This window comes from Triticum dicoccoides, chromosome 4A (genome assembly GCF_002162155.2).
Source record: "Triticum dicoccoides isolate Atlit2015 ecotype Zavitan chromosome 4A, WEW_v2.0, whole genome shotgun sequence".
NCBI lineage: Eukaryota > Viridiplantae > Streptophyta > Magnoliopsida > Poales > Poaceae > Triticum > Triticum dicoccoides.
In genome coordinates this window covers 14,902,365-14,920,391 of record NC_041386.1, presented here as the reverse complement: position 1 = coordinate 14,920,391, position 18,027 = coordinate 14,902,365, and the positions used below count along the sequence as shown (strand labels likewise).

Here is an 18,027-nt window from a genome sequence, read left to right as displayed (position 1 = left end):
AATTCTAAATTAAAATCACGTCAAGTATTTCCGAACGGTCCCGACTGTCTACTATAACAATGTTTGCCCAGCTCTGACGAGGGAAGGGCGATGACAGCGGTGTGCCTTCAACTCGTTTCAATGTTTGTTGTCGTCGCTAGGTGGTTTACGTGCCTAGATGTAAATTTTACTTCTAATGTTCTTTATACTACCTTGACAATTGATGAATAGATCAAAAGTTTTCTTGTAAATTTTTTTTCGAACGGAGGTAGTAGATGGTAGCAGATGTGGCGTGCCGATACTCGATACGGTTTGCATGTCTGGTTAGCCCACACCACGAACGCAAATCTCATGGCCGGACAGAGAAACTGAGGGCTCTTAACGCGTCGCTCCGTAAGGCAATGATGTTTGGAGCCAGGATGTGAACATAATCGGTTCAACATATCTTTTGTGATCTAGAAAGAAGCTGATAATCCAGCCAGCAACTAATTTTACCGCTACATCCAGCCAGCAAGCAGTGCCCTAGCAGCAAGAGAAGCAGCGGGATGATAACTCGAAATCTTGAATATATTTTTCCGTAAAGGACATTTCATGGATTGATATATCGAGAAGATGTAACCATATCGAAAGAATGCCTAGCCTCTGCATAGTGAGATGCACACCGCTAACAAGTCCAATAGACTCAAAAATAAACATTATTTTTCAGCAAAAGAAAAATCAGTCAGCCTATGGTGCGGTAGATCCTATTCGAAGATTACACCGCCATCTATGAAGGGAGAAAACCTCCCTGGTCATATGCTCCAGCCGTGTAGACATTATCGTAAAAATGTCACTGTCCTCCGACCTCTGCAAGATAGACCAAGTACGAAGTCATTGCGTACATGCATGAATAATCTGTGCAAAAGATGAAACACATTTATTGTTAAAAACCACATTATATCTCGTAATCCGTGTTAGAATAGTTGAATAGAGATAGGTCTTGTGTGTTTAAACATGTAATCCTATTCTATCTCTTCTTCTCTCTCCCGTAGCAATTCTCATCTGTCTCCTGTAACGATCTTTCAGATCGATCTCTCCTAAACTTGTACGCCAAGGCTTATGCCCAATATATATCAATGCGGCCCGAGACAAAGGGTTCAACGCTTCCAACCTATTTTACATGGTAGTCATAGCCTCTTCCTCAAAGATCATAGATCGCATCTAGCTACCTCCTAAAACTATATCAATCTTCCTCCTTCGACCGAGAGCATGTCGACCACCGCTGCCGCATCGTTGTCCAGCACCGCTGGCGCGCTCATCACCTCGTCATCTTCCGCCTTCGCGTCGTCTTCCTCCACCACCACCGCGGGGTCTCTCGGATCGCCACCACAGGAGAAGCTTACGAGGGGAAACTTCCTTCTATGGAAGGCCATTGTGCTACCTCAGATCAAAGGCGCTCAGATGGAACACCACCTCGACGGGACGAGCCTGCCACCGCCTGCCACCCTCACCATTACCAAGGACGGCAAGGAAGAATACGTCGTCAACTACGCCCGATCCCTCTGGTACGCACAACAGCAACAGCTTCAAGGGTATTTGATGGGATCTCTTTCCCACGATATCCTTGCTCAGGTCGCGACGCTACAGACGCCGGCCGAAGTTTGGAGCGCCATCCATGCTATGTTCGCTGCCCAGAGTCAAGCCCAGACCATCAACACCCGCATCGAGCTCACCAATCTCAAAAAAGGTAACATGACCATGGCTGACTATCTTGGCAGGATCAAGAGCCTTACTGATGAAGTCGCGTGTACTACCGCGGCCCTCTCCAATCCGGAAATCGTCTCCAAGATCCTCGCTGGTTTGGACATGGAGTACAATTCGGTGGTTTCTGCACTCGCCGCTCGTGTGGAACCCATCACCGTCCAGGAGTTGTACAATCAGCTTCTGAGTTTTGATGGCCGCCTCACCCTCCTCCACGGTGGCGATCTTCGGCAGTCGTCTGCTAACTCCGCGTCCCGTGGTCGCGGCCGTGGGCACGGTCACTAGGGGCAGAGTCGTGGCAGTGGCCGCGGACGCGGTGCTCCTCAGGGCGACGGCGCTCGCTCTGGAGGCACCTATGGCTACAACAACGGGGGCGGCTACACCAACAACAACGGCGGCAACTTCACCAACGGCGGCGGCTTCAACTCCAACAATGGCCGCCGTCCCCCTGCCGCCCGTCCTCGCCCACGCTGCCAGCTCTGCAAGAAGTCTGGCCATGAGGTTATGGATTGCTGGCATCGCTTCGACGAGAACTTCGTCCCTGATGCCCGCCATGTTGCTGCTGCCATGCGTGAACAGGGAGGCGATGGCATCTGGTATGTTGATTCTGGCACCACCGACCATGTTACCAATGAACTCAAGCAACTAGCTCTTCGCGAGAGGTACCATGGCGCTGATCAGATCCACACCGCAAGCGGAGGAGGTATGGATATTTGCCACATTGGTCAAGCCTCCATTAAATCCCCTAACCTTAAACGTGATCTAGTTCTTAAGGATGTCCTTCATATTCCACAAGATGACAAAAATCTTGCATCCATGTCTCGTTTAGCCACCGATAATAATGTATTCTTTGAAATTCACCCTCGTTATTTTTTCATTAAGGGTCAGGCAACGAGGGAACTTCTCCATCACGGTAGATGCATTGGGGGTCTCTACCCCATCACATCCGGAGCACTTAGTCACCGTCGTTGTCAAGTCTACTCCGCCATCAAACCCTCTCTGGAAAGATGGCATCAACGATTAGGACATCCATCATCAGTCATTGTGAAACAAGTAGTCAATAAAGATAATCTTCCTTTTTCACATAGTTCCATTAGTGAGTCTATTTATGAAGCTTGCCAATATGCTAAGAGTCATCAGCTTCCCTATCCTAAGTCTTATAGTGTTTCTCATGCTCCTTTAGAGCTTATTTTTAGTGATGTATGGGGCCACGCTCGTGATTCCTTTGGACAAAAAAAATATTATGTCAGTTTCATTGATGATTACAGCAAGTTTACTTGGATTTATTTGCTTAAATATAAATCTGAAGTTTTTTCTATCTTCCAAGAGTTTCAAAAACTCGTTGAACGACAATTTGCTCGAAAGATTCTGTCAGTCCAAAGTGACTAGGGAGGGGAGTATGAGAAACTCAACTCTTTCTTCCGTAGCATTGGGATTGAGCATCATGTGTCATGTCCTCATGCCCAGCAGCAGAATGGCTCTGCTGAACACAAACATCGCCACATAGTTGAAGTTGGCCTTTCTCTCTTAGCTCATGCCTCTATGCCTCTCAAATATTGGGATGAAGCTTTCATCACTGCCACTTATCTCATCAATAGGCTTCCCAGCAAAGTCATTGGCAATTCCACTCCATTAGAACGTTTGTATCATCAAAAACCTGACTACAACTATCTCAAAAAATTTGGGTGTGCTTGCTACCCCAATTTGCGTCCATACAATCATCACGAGCTTGAATTTCGATCCACTCAGTGTGTTTTTCTTGGTTATAGCAACCTCCATAAAGGGTATAAATGTCTATAAATATCCACTGGACGCATCTACATTTCACGAGTTGTTGTTTTTGATGAGACCCTTTTTCCTTTTGCCAAACTACATCCAAATGCGGGAGCCTTACTTCGTGCTGAAATAGCACTTCTTCCTGATCTTTCTGCACCTTGTGATCACGGGGGCAAATTAACTAAGGCTGATCATGTGCAAAAATCCCAAGGAAATTCTGATTCAGGTGATATTTGTGCTAATTTGAATTTGAATCGTCATTTTATGTGTGAAGAATCAGACAAAACAGGCACGGAATACGCTGCTGATCCGGCTGACAGCACGCGATCCCAGGCGGATCCGCGCGCTCAGCCTGCTGCTACTGTCGGCGCACGATCCCAGGCTGATTCACCTGTGGGCCTGCACTCGCGCGGGCCTGTGGCCGACCGCGCTGCCAGGGTGGAGCCCACTGGCCTCGCCGTATCGCCTCACGCCATGCCTCCTCGCTTTGATTCACACACCAGCGCATGTGCGGGAGAGGGTGAGTCCCCTACTGCCACGTCACCACGGGCCTCAGCAGCGGCCGACCGCGGGCGCATGGCCATTCCCACCTCAGCACGGGCCTTCTCAGCGGCCGACCAGTCACTAGCATCCGCCTTGGATCGGGAACTGGCCGATTCGTTTCCTGCATCGGATTGGGAGCCGGCGGGATTTTCTGTGGCAGATGAGGCTTCACCAAGATCTTCTATACCACCATCTACAGCGGATGTTCCTGTGCATTCTACGCCCCCTCTTCGGCAAACAAGGGCACGGTCAGGTATTGTGAAGGAAAAATAGTACAATGATGGTACAATTAGGTATGAAAAAATCAAACGTGGGTTTCTTACCACCACTGGTGAACTAATTCATTTGCATGATGCCCTTGCTAATAAGGATTGGAAAGAAGCTATGGATAGTGAATATAATGCACTTATGAAAAACAAAACTTGGCACTTAGTACCACCAAAACATGGAGACAATATTATTGATTGTAAGTGGGTGTACAAGATAAAAAGAAAGTCTGATTGAAGCATAGACAGGTATAAGGCCAGATTAGTTGCCAAAGGATTTAAACAAAGGTTTGGAATTGATTATGAAGATACCTTTAGTCCTGTTGTTAAGTCTGCCACTGTTCGACTTGTCTTGTCTATTGCTATTTTCAGAGGTTGGAGGTTAAGACAGCTAGATGTTCAGAATGCGTTTCTTCATGGTGTTCTTGAGGAAGAAGTGTTCATGAGGCAACCACCAGGTTATGAGGATCACAGCACACCACATTATGTATGTAAGTTGGATAAAGCATTATATGATCTGAAGCAAGCACCAAGGGCTTGGTATTCCAGGTTGAGCATTCAGTTACAACACCTTGGGTTCATACCATCCAAGGCAGATACATCGTTGTTCTTCTTTAGGAAAGGCAGTATTACTATCTTTGTGCTTGTCTATGTTGATGATATAATTGTTGCTAGTTCAAGTGCAGAAGCTACTACTTGCTTGCTTAAGGATTTAAAGTTGGAGTTTGCTCTCAAAGATTTGGGTGATCTCCATTATTTCCTTGGAATAGAAGTAAAGAAAATTAAAGATGGCATACTTCTCTCACAGGAAAAATACACCACTGATATTCTCAAAAGAGTGGGTTTGGAGAATTGCAAGCCGGTTAGTACACCAATTTCTACCTCAGAAATACTCACGGTAGAAGGTGGAGATGCTCTTTCACCAGCAGATGCAACAAACTATAGAAGTGTTGTAGGTGCCTTGCAATATTTAACTCTTACACGTCCTAATATTTCCTACTCAGTGACCAAGGTATGTCAATATTTGCATACACCTAGAACTACTCATTGGACTGCAGTTAAGAGAATTCTAAGGTATCTTAAGTACTCAGGAGGCCTTGGACTTTAGATTACCAAGTCCCCCTCTCTTCTTGTAACTTCTTATTCAGATACAGACTGGGCACGATGTGCTGATGATAGAAGATCTACAGGTGGTTTTGCTGTATTCTTGGGATCCAATCTTGTGTCATGGAGCGCAAGAAAACAGGCCACTGTTTCAAGGTCAAGTACAGAGGCCGAATATAAAGCCTTGGCTAATGCTACAGCTGAAGTAATGTGGATTCAGACACTTCTTTATGAGCTTGGTATTAAAGCTCCTCGGGCTGCGAGATTGTGGTGTGATAACATTGGAGCAACATATCTCTCAGCCAATCCCGTTTTTCATGCACGAACAAAACACATTGAGGTCGACTTTTATTTTGTCAGAGAAAGGGTGGCTCGGAAACTACTTGAGATCAAGTTCATTCCCACAGGAGATCAGCTCGCGGATGGGTTTACAAAACCGCTTACTATGAGAGGATTGGAAAAAATCACATACAATCTTAACCTTGGCAAAGCTCCTTGAGGTTCAGATTGAGGGGGAGTGTTAGAATAGTTGAATAGAGATAGGTCTTGTGTTTAAACATGTAATCCTATTCTATCTCTTCTTCTCTCTCACGTAGCAATTCTCATCTGTCTCCTGTAACGATCTGTCAGATCGATCTCTCCTAAACTTGTACGCCAAGGCTTATGCCCAATATATATCAATGCGGCCCGAGACAAAGGGTTCAACGCTTCCAACCTATTTTACAATCGGCAATGCCTAGCATAAGGCAGCCACCCCCATAAGAATATGTGCAGAAAATTGTTTATCAATATCTCACAACCAATTTCCAAACATGTTACGTGCACTACGCAGGGGATATAGAATATGGAAGTGTTGAAGACACACGGTTGGATCCGCCTCCCTGCGGGTTTTGTTAAACTTAATGTTAACACTTCTTTTGACGGGTATGTCTTGGGGTGGTCTTAACGGATGATAACGGAAATTTCTTAAATGAGGGGAATTGGAAAGTTGACTGGTGTGTGGGCGTCCCGACGGCTGAAGCTTCGGCGCTCAGATTCGTTCTTTCACTTGCGCAAAAGGGTGATTAGGATGCAACCTTCTTGTTATTAATTATGATAATTCGAAGGTCATTAATACTTTGAAGAATGAAGGACACTCTGCGGGTGTGGGATGACAATTTTTAACGATCGTTATTATTTTTCTTCTAGTTTTTTATTTATAGATTTAAACATTGTAATAGAGAAGAAAATAAAGTTGATCGTGAGCTTGCTAGGCTGGTTCTTTTGACTTGTGATTGGTTCGAGAAACCCCCAAATGAAATTGTACCATTCGTCAGAAACGATGTAACTGTTATTTCTACTAAATAAAGTTTATGTGTTTTGTTTCAAAAAAGTCCACCTAATTGATAGCATTTGTCATGGGCTCCCGTAGGAAAAAGAAAGTTAGTACATTTTTGGGTGTTGTAACTAATCACGACTAACAATAGAAAAATATATATTTCCTAAAAATATATATAATTATTTGCACAACTATAGTACATGATGCAATTGCTTAGGGGGTGGGATACGGCTCCTACTCGCCCCATGGTCTCCGGCCTAGGCATGCACGTTATATTTTTTCAGTTCTTTTATGAAAAGACAAGCCCTCGGGCCGTCGTAGGAACCATGCGCATGGTACATTGACCTGGGCCCGCCCCAGTTAGGGAACAATGTCAATGGGGGTAGAGGTGGGTGAAGGGGTGAGGCGACGATGAGGCACATCTGGAACGAAGCATCGAGCCAGAGATGGACCGATGCGGCGACGAGCCGCGACGACGTAGGTGTTGGTGAAAGGTCGGACCGGTGGAGGTGGCGTTGAGGACATAGAGTGGCGGCATGGGTGGCATGAGCCGGCGGTTAGGCCAATGCCAACTGGCGGGTGGTCGAGGCGGGGAGAATGAGTGCAAAGCAGGAAGGAAGAAGAATAAAGAGGATTCTTTTTTAGGGAAAAAGCAGAAAGAAGATGGAGAAATAAGAAGCCGCTGGAGGGGAGATGGGCCGGGCCACTTATTCGCGTTAGTAGCGCAGCCCATTCCACCAAAAACCCTACAGAGATAAGCGTGTGAGTCCACTCGCTCCCTGTGTTTCCGACTGCGCGCAGCGGCGGCGCCCCGCTCGACTCACCGGCCGGCGCACGGCTCCGCCACGCTGCCACGGCGCCCCACTGCTTCCAGCCTCCGAAGCCCCGCCGCTAATGGCGACAGAGAGATAGGGAGGCTCGCCCCCAATCCCCCACCATGAATTCGCCGCCGCCGCAACGCAGCCGCCACACGCTGGTCGACGACGCCATCCGCGAGATTTTGCTCCGCATCCCGCCGGATGACCCGGCGAGCCTCGTCCGCGCCTCCGCCGTCTGCACCACCTGGCTCGAAACCATCTCAGACCCCGCCTTCTTCCGCGACTACCGCGCTTTCCACGGGGCGTCCCCCGTGTTGGGCTACCTCCACAACAAATCCTACGAAAGCCATGGCGTCGCCCGATTCGACCCTACCGGAGCCTTCTGCCCGCCGGTTCGCGACCGCCGCAACTGGCACGCGGCCGACTCCCGCCATGGCCGCGTCCTCTTCTACACACCCAGAGAGAAGCACGCAGATTTCACCGTCTGGGACCCCATCACGGACCGCCGGTGGGGGCTTCTCACCGACCCCAAGCTGTCGGAGATAATTGAGACTGCAGAGGACCAGCAGGAGGAGATAACCTGGATGGCGGCGGTGCTCTGCGCCCAGGATGGCTGCGACCACCTGGGCTGCTACGACGGTCCCTTCCTCGTGGCTTTCGCGGGCTCCAATGAGTTAGAGAGGACCACGTTCGCCTCCTTCTACTCATCTGAGGCTGCCGAGTGGAGCAAAATGATCTCCATTGAGAACCCGAATGCCACCAGTGCCATGGAGGAGACAGGGCACACTGCAGTTGTGGGAAACAAAGTCTATTTCCCCCGTAAGTGGAGCGGAAGAATAGTGATGTATGACGTGGGCGAGCAAGAACTTTCGGCGATCAATTTGCAGGACCAGCCATGCGGTAAACTCATGGGGGAGGAGGACGGTGCGCTGGTGTTTGCGAGCATGGGGGGTTCTAAACTCTATGTGCGGTTAATGGAGGATGGTCCCAATGGAGTTGTGGCGAGGGGGCAACGCAGGGTCGTCGAGCTTCAAACATCGCTCCCTCCTAGTGCCCTCTCGAGCACATACTGGATGGTACGCAAAACCTTCGTGAGTGGTGGACCATCGGTGGTTGGTTTTGCGAGCGGTGCTGGTGTCATCTTCCTAAATACAGAAGCTGGCCTGTTCACAGTTGAGGTCTCTTCTGGCCAAACAAAGAAGGTACACAGAAAGATGTTCGTCCAGACAGTCATACCCTATGTGAGCTTCTACAGCCGAGGTACTAGCTTCTTTGAACGTGTACAGCTTCAATATGTTTGCTTCTTGTAGTTAGCGAATACTAATTTGTAGTACTTTTGTCTTTTCAGAACATGTCAGGATCTTAATGCCACTGCAATCAAAACGTGGTCGCGGCGACCATTCACATGAATTGGACACCGTTTTGCATGGTAAGGGTTTAACGGGTTATTTTTATCAACTGCAACAATGGTCCATCTATATTGCTGCAGCGGTAGAAAGCATTAACATTAGAACATTTTGCCTTGTACTCCCTCTGTTCCAAAATAATGGAAGTTCTAGGATTGTGCTAAGTTAAACTTTTTAAAGTTGGACGAAGTCTACAGAAAAATTTGCTAAGATCTACAATATTAAATATATATAATATGAAAATATATTTCATAATGGATCTAATGAAGAATTTAGTGTTGTAAATGTTGCTGTATTTTTATTTAAACTTGGTCAAACTTAATGCAGTTTGACTTAGGACAAACCTAGAACTTCAGTTATTTTAAAATGGAGGGAGTACTAGATTGACTCTGGAAACTCAGCAATAATGCCCAAGCCTTCCACCCTTCCGTGCACACCCAATTCTTGCTGGGATTTGGTCCAACTAGAGGCTCTGTTTGGTTACTCCCTTCCATGGGTTAGATAACATGGCAGACACAGTTCCAAAGGGTCATATTAACAGCTGCTAGCAGCCTAGCATGTATCATCTGTATGAGAAATGTGCATTCCAGTCTGATCAGAAAATTTTGTTTCTTAAACACCATTCTTCGGTATAGAAGTACAATGGATCTTTAATTAATATTTTAAAGCACACTAAAATAACCTGAAAGGCACTGATGGCCAAGCGCTGGACATAAATAGTTCTCTTTAACCAAGACTGACTTGTTCGATTAAACTAGCAAGTAGTTAATTCGGGTTATGGATCATACATCATAGTGTATTTATTGCAGAATCAACAAGACTAGCTGACCAATGAGGAGTTTGTAAGGAGTTGTGTCATCACTAGAGCACATTAACACAAATAATGAAACAACTGCAAGATTCAGAAAAATCAAGTTGTTAGAATAGTATTGGGAGCAGTAGCCTAAAATACACAATATAACATCTAAGAGGGTTACTAAATTAAATCAAGTAGAATAACACCACATAAGCTATGTGCAAGTAACAAGTTTGGTGCTCAGTTTGAGCAGTGAATGCTTATGCAAGAGGCACTGCTGCTATGATAACCTACTAGAAAAGGTACCAAGTTCTTAAAATTGTTTCATGACTAGAAGAATGTTAAGCTTAACATGGCACATTATATCCATTTCAAAAGTGTCGTAAAATGCTCAATGTTAAGTTACAGCCTGAAAGCATAGCGCTTGTTTTGAGTGTCATTGTGGTAAGCAGTAATTTTTTTGGTATTACAAAAGTTGCTATCTTGCTCTTATCAGATAAATCATAAATTTGACAACTACAACTTGTGATGGAAACAGGTTGGGATATACAAAACCAATGTGGAGTTCAATCTTTTTTTCTACAAAGTATTTCAGCTTACTGATAGAACATTTTAAATTTGGTAACAAAAATGCAGCAAATTTTGGAAAACGGTTGGTATAGGAATGGAGTTCTGGTAAGTGCAACAGAAGTCAATCTTAAAGGCTTCAGTTACATAATGGACTATGAAGCTCAAAAGAGATGTATGAGTAACGACTAGTTTATTAGTCTTAATCTGATTGTCGACTAGCTTCTTCGTGTAGACTAGCTCGTTGAGTCGAGCGGTGGAGCCACTAGTCATTGACTAGTCCAGACTAGTCTGGGTGTTTGAGTCGATCAACTCAATTTGGGAGGGATAAGTGAGCAGCGCTCAACCCGCGGGAGGGAAAAAATTGCAACCCTAGCTTTCCAAGATCGCTCCACAACGAGCTGCCTCACCTGGGACTGGGCTGCCGCCACCGCCCATTGACCCGCCACTGCCGCTGCCACCCAACCACCCCGCCAACGGTGCCCAGGAGCATTACGACGCTCTCCCTCCGCTGGTTCTGCTCCTCCTGTGGATCCACCCCTCTGCTGTGTGCTCCTCCCCTTGCTGTTCTCCTATGTTGTTGTGATCCTCCTCTGGATCAACTCAATTTTTATTGTATATTGCTGTAGTATAATATATAGTAAATATTACATACTAGGTATTACCGTATTAGTAGTCGAGTACTCTAAGTTGAGTACTACAGTACTATGTCGACTAGTCATGACTAGTCCATGACTCAACCTCGGCGCTCGACTCCACGACTCATAATTCTTGCTATATATGGAAAACAAGAATAAAGTGCTCTAAATTATTCAATGCCGTATAATGAATGCTGATGAACATAAGCACATCTGTCATCAGGTCTGTGTCGTGCTGATAACAGCAAAATAGTTAGCAGTTGAATAATGATGCACATATACGCTCCATCTCCAAGAACAGTAATTCTTAATCCCGGGAACTTTTTCATAACCTTGTATTGGCAAATAAAGTAAGCAAAGCATTAACAATACAGCAAAATGACATGAAGCAAACATTTAATCAGTATAAGTGGATGTATTGAAGGTTTAAGTATGCCCTACGGCCAGCTTGAAATGCTTACTTTGTTACAAAAACAGACCATGATAACTACAGCATATCTGCTTGACAATTAGAAGTTCAACTAATTCCAGCATGCTTTGGCTGTTACTTTGTTCTTTTTGTTTTTAGCTCAAACATACTTCAAATCTTTAATTTTTCCTTGTGAAAATCATACAGACTCAGATACCAAATTTAGTATAAGACACTGAACTTCAATGATATCTTCCCAAGTGAAAACCCAAGATGGTGGGAGCTAATTAAACTACAGATTATGTGGCCAATTGGAAGTGATCTGCCCCAAAATAGCTAGCAGATTATGTGCAACATTTTGTGTATTCAGAGTATGGATGTACATGAGACCAACTGATTCATGCTACTGCTTGGTGCCTATATTCACAATCACACAGACTAAGGCCTCAAATTAAGCACTCCAGAAAGCGTCATCTTCTTGAGTACGATGGCAGGGTTTTTTTCTCCTAGAATACGCATAAGCATGTGTATCATCGCATTATGAAGAAGGGGCAAAGAAGCCGGGTACAACGCCTTTCGGACATTACTACGCTCATCTCAGGGATTAGCAACCACACCCACCACGCCTACCACGATGCATGCTTCACCTAGTCGAACCTCATGCCAATGGCGATGAGGCAAGCCACAGAGCAACCAAGCTGCGTTACGACCAATGCTGAAAACCTCTGCAACATGACCAAGATTCCATGACAAGTCACTCCTTGAATAACCTTCTACACTCAAGGCATCTAAACATGTAGCGCATTGTATGATAGTTTTCTTGCGAGTAGCAAATTTTGTACATACGTTCTTAGTAACAGTTATGTTTAGGACATGAAGTATCAACGGCTTTATGTGCACCAAGAACAATGATGTTATGAAACTGGAATACCATAGTCTCATTTCTGATTGTATCTATTCAGATCACGCTGGGGACAGAATGCCACTGCCATGAGATGGGCCATCCATCCATCCATCACGAAGAACCTGCTGCCGTTTCACAATGGTAACATTATGATCAATGACATAGCCATTAATCTTATTAACCTGTACAACAATGATCCATCTATACTGCAGTAGCTTGTCATGTTTGATGTCACTGTATCCTTATCACTGCAGCGGACTAAAGCACTAACGCTAGACCATTATGCCTTCTAGATGAATTCTGGAGCTGCATGAATGCTGTCCAAGTTTCTGTGGAGAAATGCTTGGAGCCTTTTGTGAGTAATGATGTGAAGCATTGAACTTTGGACGTGGTTTCAGAGGAGCAGTCGGTTTTGTTGGATACATAGAAATGGTAGCTTTGTATCCAAGTGTTCAGTTGGTCCAGCGTCACTATAATTACAAGATTTTTAATTCTGTTATGACTTGTGACAAACTGTTTGCGTTGTGCTCTGAGTGAGACTTGTTAATTTGTGTTGTGACAACTGCATGCTCTCCTGGCAACACATAAATATGAATGAATATGTAGACTTCGAAATAATTTATGCTCTCTAGTGCATACTTAGTGAACAAAACCATGTCTGCAGAATTTTGGAAAGCAATGTCTATTAATTTTGCCTCTACATTCTAGCATGTAAATCCCTGTCTCATTTAGATCTAACATCTAGGAAAGGCTTAAATGTTCAATCATCTATAGAATTCACAGTATACTCAATCCACCTACATTGCATACAGAACCTTTTTCCATATTTTTGTTTCTTTTTCGAAAAGGAGGATTAACCCCTGGGCTTTGCATCGAATCAATGCATACGATTATATAGTACTCCCTCCGTCCTATAATATAAGAGCGTTTTTTACACTAGTGGTGTCAAAAATGCTATTATATTATAAATGGAGGGAGTATTATGTATTATTCAACAATGCCAAGCAAAGGCAAGCATCAATGGCGAACAAACCCAGTGGTATCCAAAGGTATGTGTTAGATGTGTATAGTTCATTGTGTACATCCTCATTGTATAAGGGGCTTTTCTGCACTTTGTCACACTTGTATATGTACTGGCCTTTGGCCCTCAGTAAGAGCAAGTTGCTCATTATCCAACATGGTATCAGATGTTAGGTTAGCCTCTCTCCCGCACGATGCAACTCCGTGCGTCCTCTGCTCCTGATTTTTCTCGTCTCCGGCCGTCCCCGACTCTGTTTCGGTTGGCTCTCCTCGTCTCTGCTCGTCGCTAGCCGTGCTCATGCCCGTGCTCCCCTGGGCTGTCCCGGCTGGGATTCGATTCCACAGGTCAACGCCACCGGCTTCCTCTCGTCCGGGCCGCTCCCGCTGCTTCCCCGACCAGATCCGCTGCTCCAGCTGCCGATCTCCTCTCGGTCGGCTCCTCCCGCTCCTTTCTCGGTTGGGATCTCTCGAGCGTGCGAGGCCTCCTCTCGCCCTGGTCCCTCGAGCGCGCGCGTCCATCTGCCTCTCGTCCGGGCCTGCCGGCCCCTCCTCTTCTGCTCCGGTCGCCGGTTGACCTCGGGTGCTGCTGTTTTCCCCTCGGGTTGTGTTGGTTCCCGATCCAGATCGGGCCTAGTCCGCCCGGTCGCTTCCCCCGCTCGGTCTCTGGCCTCGTGAGCGGTTCTGGCAGATCTAGATCGGGCCTCTAGCAGCTGTTGAAAAAAAAAGGATATCTCAGTATGTCATCTTCGGGCTATGTTGTTGTTCCGCGGTGCTCGGTGATCTTTGATGGCACCAACTACGCTGAGTTCGTAGGCTTCATGCGTATTCATATGCGTGGTCTCCTTCTGTGTGGTGTTCTTTCTGGTGAGGTCCCCTGTCCGCCATGCCCTGTTGCGCCCGTGGCTCCTGTGCCGCCGGTCCCGCCGGTGCTTGCTGCTGATGCTTCTCAGACTGATCGGGATGCAGCCAAGGCTCTTGATGATGCTGCAGTTGATGCTTATGATCAGCAGGTATCTGCTTATTCCGACGCTCTCTCTGTGTACCGGGATGATCTGCCTGTTTACACGCAGTGGTGCAATGATGATGCTAGAGCTGCTGCTGTTCTTACTGCGAGTGTCCTCTCTCAGTTTGCTTCGGAATTCATGGGACTTGGCACGGTTGCAGCGATGTGGTCTTATCTCTGTCAGCGCTATCAACCCTCTGGTGATGCTCTCTACCTATCTGTCGTGCGCCAGGAGCACGCACTTCAGCAAGGTGATTCTTCTGTTGATGAGTTCTATTCACAGTGTTCTACCATCTGGCGCCAGCTTGACTCTCTTCGGACAGTTGTTTGTGGAACCTGTCGCTGCTGTCAGACTACTCGGTCTGATCTCGAGTTTCAGCGGGTCCATGAGTTCTTATCTCGTCTCCGGTCTGAGTTTGAGCCCCGCCGTGTTCACTTGCTTGCTCGTGGTCGTGTTCCTATCTCAGAGATACTTGCTGAGCTTCGTGCTGAGGAGACCCGCCTTCGCTCTGCAGGGTTGCTTCTGGTTCCGTGAGTACTGGCCGCCCGAGCTCCTGTGTCGCCTGCTCGCCTCAGCGCTCCGCCGCTCCTGCCTACTCCTTCAGGGGGGTAAGCCATCATCCATATGCTGAGAAGGGCACGTCGCGCCGTGACACTGCATGTGGTTACTGCTCCCGGCCAGGTCACCCAGAGTCTGATTGTCGCCAGAAGAAGAGAGACCAGAGGCGCTCCTCCTCCATCGGACCTCCTGTGTCTTCCTCGACTCCGTCACTCACTGACCAGGACATTGTTCGCCTCAAGCGTCTTCTTGCTTCCTCAGGCTCCTCGTCGACTGGCTCTGCTGCTGCTGTGACTGCATTCTCTTCCTCACCATCACCAGCATCTACACAGTCAGGTACATCTTCGTGGGTTCTGGATTCTGGAGCCTCCTTTCATATGTCTTCTGATTCTTCCGCTTTGTCTTCTCTCCGACCTCTTGATTCGCCTGTTAATGTTCTTACTGCCGATGGCACCTCTCTTCATGTTGCTAGTCGTGGTATTCTTTCCACTCCATCTTTTTCTGTTCCGTGTGTTTCTCATGTTCCTCGCCTTACCATGAATCTTTTTTCCGCTGCTCAACTTACTGATTCTGGTTGTCATGTCATCCTTGATATCGACTCTTGCTCCATTCAGGATCGTCGCACCAAGGCTTTGGTTGGTGCTGGCCCCCGGCGCCGTGAGTCAGAGGGCCTTTGGAAGGTTGACTGGCTTTGTGTTCCTTCCGCTGCCACCACTTCTGCCAGCTCTCATGCTCTTGCTGCCTCTTCGTCTGCGTCCTTCCAGTAGTGGCATCATCGCCTTGGTCACATATGTGGCTCTCGCTTGTCTTCTTTAGTTTGTCAGGGCCTCTTAGGGTCTGTATCTGGAGATGTCTTCTTACATTGTAATGGTTGCAGACTTGGCAAACAGACTCAGTTACCTTATCCTACTAGTGAGTCTGTATCTCAACGTCCTTTTGATTTAGTTCATTCTGATGTCTGGGGTCCTGCTCCCTTTGATTCGAAAGGTGGTCATCGCTATTATGTTTTTTTTATTGATGATTTCTCTCGCTACACCTGGCTCTACTTCATGAAATCTCGTAACGAGGTTCTCCCTATATACAAACGTTTTGTTGCCATGGTTCACACCCAGTTTGCCACGCCCATTCGTACTTTTCGTGCTGACTCCGCTGGAGAGTTTATCTCTCAGCTGTTGCGTGGTTTCCTCGCGGAACAGGGTACTCTTGCCCAGTTCTCTTGTCCTGGTGCTCATGCTCAGAATGGCGTTGCCGAACGAAAGCATCGTCATTTGCTTGAGACGGCTCGTGCATTGATGATTGTTGCTTCTCTTCCACCCCACTTTTGGGCTGAGACTGTTTCCGCATCCACCTATCTCATCAACATTCAGCCCTCGTCCGCTCTGCAGGGTGGTATTCCTATGCAGTATCTCACTGGTCGCTCTCCTGACTACTCAGCCCTTCGTATGTTTGGATGCGTATGCTATGTTCTTCTTGCCCCCCGAGAACGCACCAAACTGACTGCTCAGTCAGTTGAGTGTGTTTTCCTTGACTACAGTGATGAGCACAAGGGATATCGATGTTGGGATCCTGTGGGTCGTCGCTTGCGTATCTCGCGTGATGTGACCTTTGACGAGTCTCGTTCTTACTACCCACGTTCTCCATCCTCGAGTTTCTCTGTGGACGACCTTTCTTTCCTTCTCCTTCCTGATACATCCTGCTATGTGCCTCATGTATCACCTCTTCCTCCGGCACCTCTCCTTCCTTCTCATTCATCACCAACCCCGCCTTCTTCATCCTTCCCCTCTACTTCTCCATCATCATCTCCAGTTCGTTCCCCTCTCTCACTGTTTCCTCTCCACTATACTCGCCAATCTCGTACTGAGGATGTCTCCTCTGACGAGCCTTCCACCTCTGGTGCACCTCCTCTCACGCCTCCCCCGGTTCACAAACTCCGTGCTTGGCCTCGCCCCCCGCCTGATCGCTACTCCCCTGATCGATACGGTCTCTCTGTTATTGCTGAGCCCACTTCCTATCGGACTGCCATGACTCAGCCTGAATGGCAGCTTGCGATGGCTGAAGAGCTTGCTGCTCTTGAGCGCTCTGGCACATGGGATCTGGTTCCTCTTCCTTCCAGTGTCCGTCCCATCACCTGCAAGTGGGTCTACAAGATTAAGACTCGCTCCGATGGTTCTCTTGAGTGCTACAAAGCTCGTCTTGTGGCCCGTGGTTTTTAGCAGGAGCAGGGGGCGAGATTATGATGAGACATTCGCTCTTGTGGCCCATATGACCACTGTCCGCACTCTTCTTGCTGTGGCTTCTGTTCGTTAGTGGTCTATCTCTCAACTTGATGTTCAGAACGCTTTTCTCAATGGCGAGTTGCGTGAGGAGGTTTATGTGCAGCCACCACCGGGGTACTTTGCTCCTGATGGTATGGTCTGTAGACTTTGCCGCTCCCTATATGGTCTCAAACAGGCCCCTCGCGCCTGGTTCGAGCGCTTCGCCTCTGTGGTAACTGCGGCTGGTTTCTCGCCCAGTAATCATGATCCTGCGTTGTTTGTTCACACGTCCTCTCATGGCCGGACTCTTCTCCTTCTCTATGTTGATAACATGATCATCACTGGTGACGACTCTGAGTACATTGCCTTTGTTAAGGCTCGCCTTCGAGACCAGTTCCTCATGACTGATCTTGGTCCACTTCGCTATTTTTTTGGGATTGAGATCTCCTCGACCCCTGATGGTTTCTACATCTCCCAAGAAAAATATATTTAGGATCTTCTTGCTCGCGCTGCTCTTGGTGATGAGCGCACCGTTGTGACTCCTATGGAGCTCAACGTTCAGCTTCGTGCCTCTAATGGTGACCCTCTTCCTAATCCCACTCGCTATCGTCACCTCGTTGGCAGCCTTGTCTATCTTGCTGTTACGCGTCCTGACATCTCCTATCCTGTCCACATTCTGAGTCAGTTTGTTTCAGCCCCCACCTCTGTCCACTATAGTCACCTCCTCCGTGTTCTACGATATCTTCGTGGCACGATCTCTCAGCGCCTTTTCTTTCCTCGCTCCAGCTCTCTTGAGCTCCAGGCCTACTCTGATGCTACCTGGGCTAGTGATCCTTCTGATCGACGCTCGCTGTCTGCTTACTGTGTCTTTCTTGGTGGCTCTCTTATTACCTGGAAGACAAAGAAACAGACTGCAGTTTCTCGCT

At 47.2% G+C, this 18,027-nt stretch overlaps 1 protein-coding gene across 2 annotated transcripts; it reads left to right on the top strand.

Moving 5' to 3' along the window:
- Positions 1–7,553: 7,553 nt before the first annotated feature.
- On the top strand, positions 7,554–12,860 carry LOC119288541. 2 transcript variants are annotated; one of them, XM_037568142.1, is made up of 4 exons: positions 7,554–8,804; positions 8,893–8,973; positions 12,323–12,405; positions 12,558–12,860. In XM_037568142.1, exons 1-3 carry the CDS (start codon positions 7,664–7,666, stop codon positions 12,352–12,354), a joined length of 1,254 nt encoding a protein of 417 aa, XP_037424039.1. In that variant the 5' UTR covers positions 7,554–7,663; the 3' UTR covers positions 12,355–12,405; positions 12,558–12,860. The 2 variants fall into 2 exon arrangements, with proteins under 2 accessions (XP_037424039.1, XP_037424041.1); XM_037568144.1 differs by having other exon boundaries at positions 12,519–12,860.
- Positions 12,861–18,027: the final 5,167 nt, after the last annotated feature.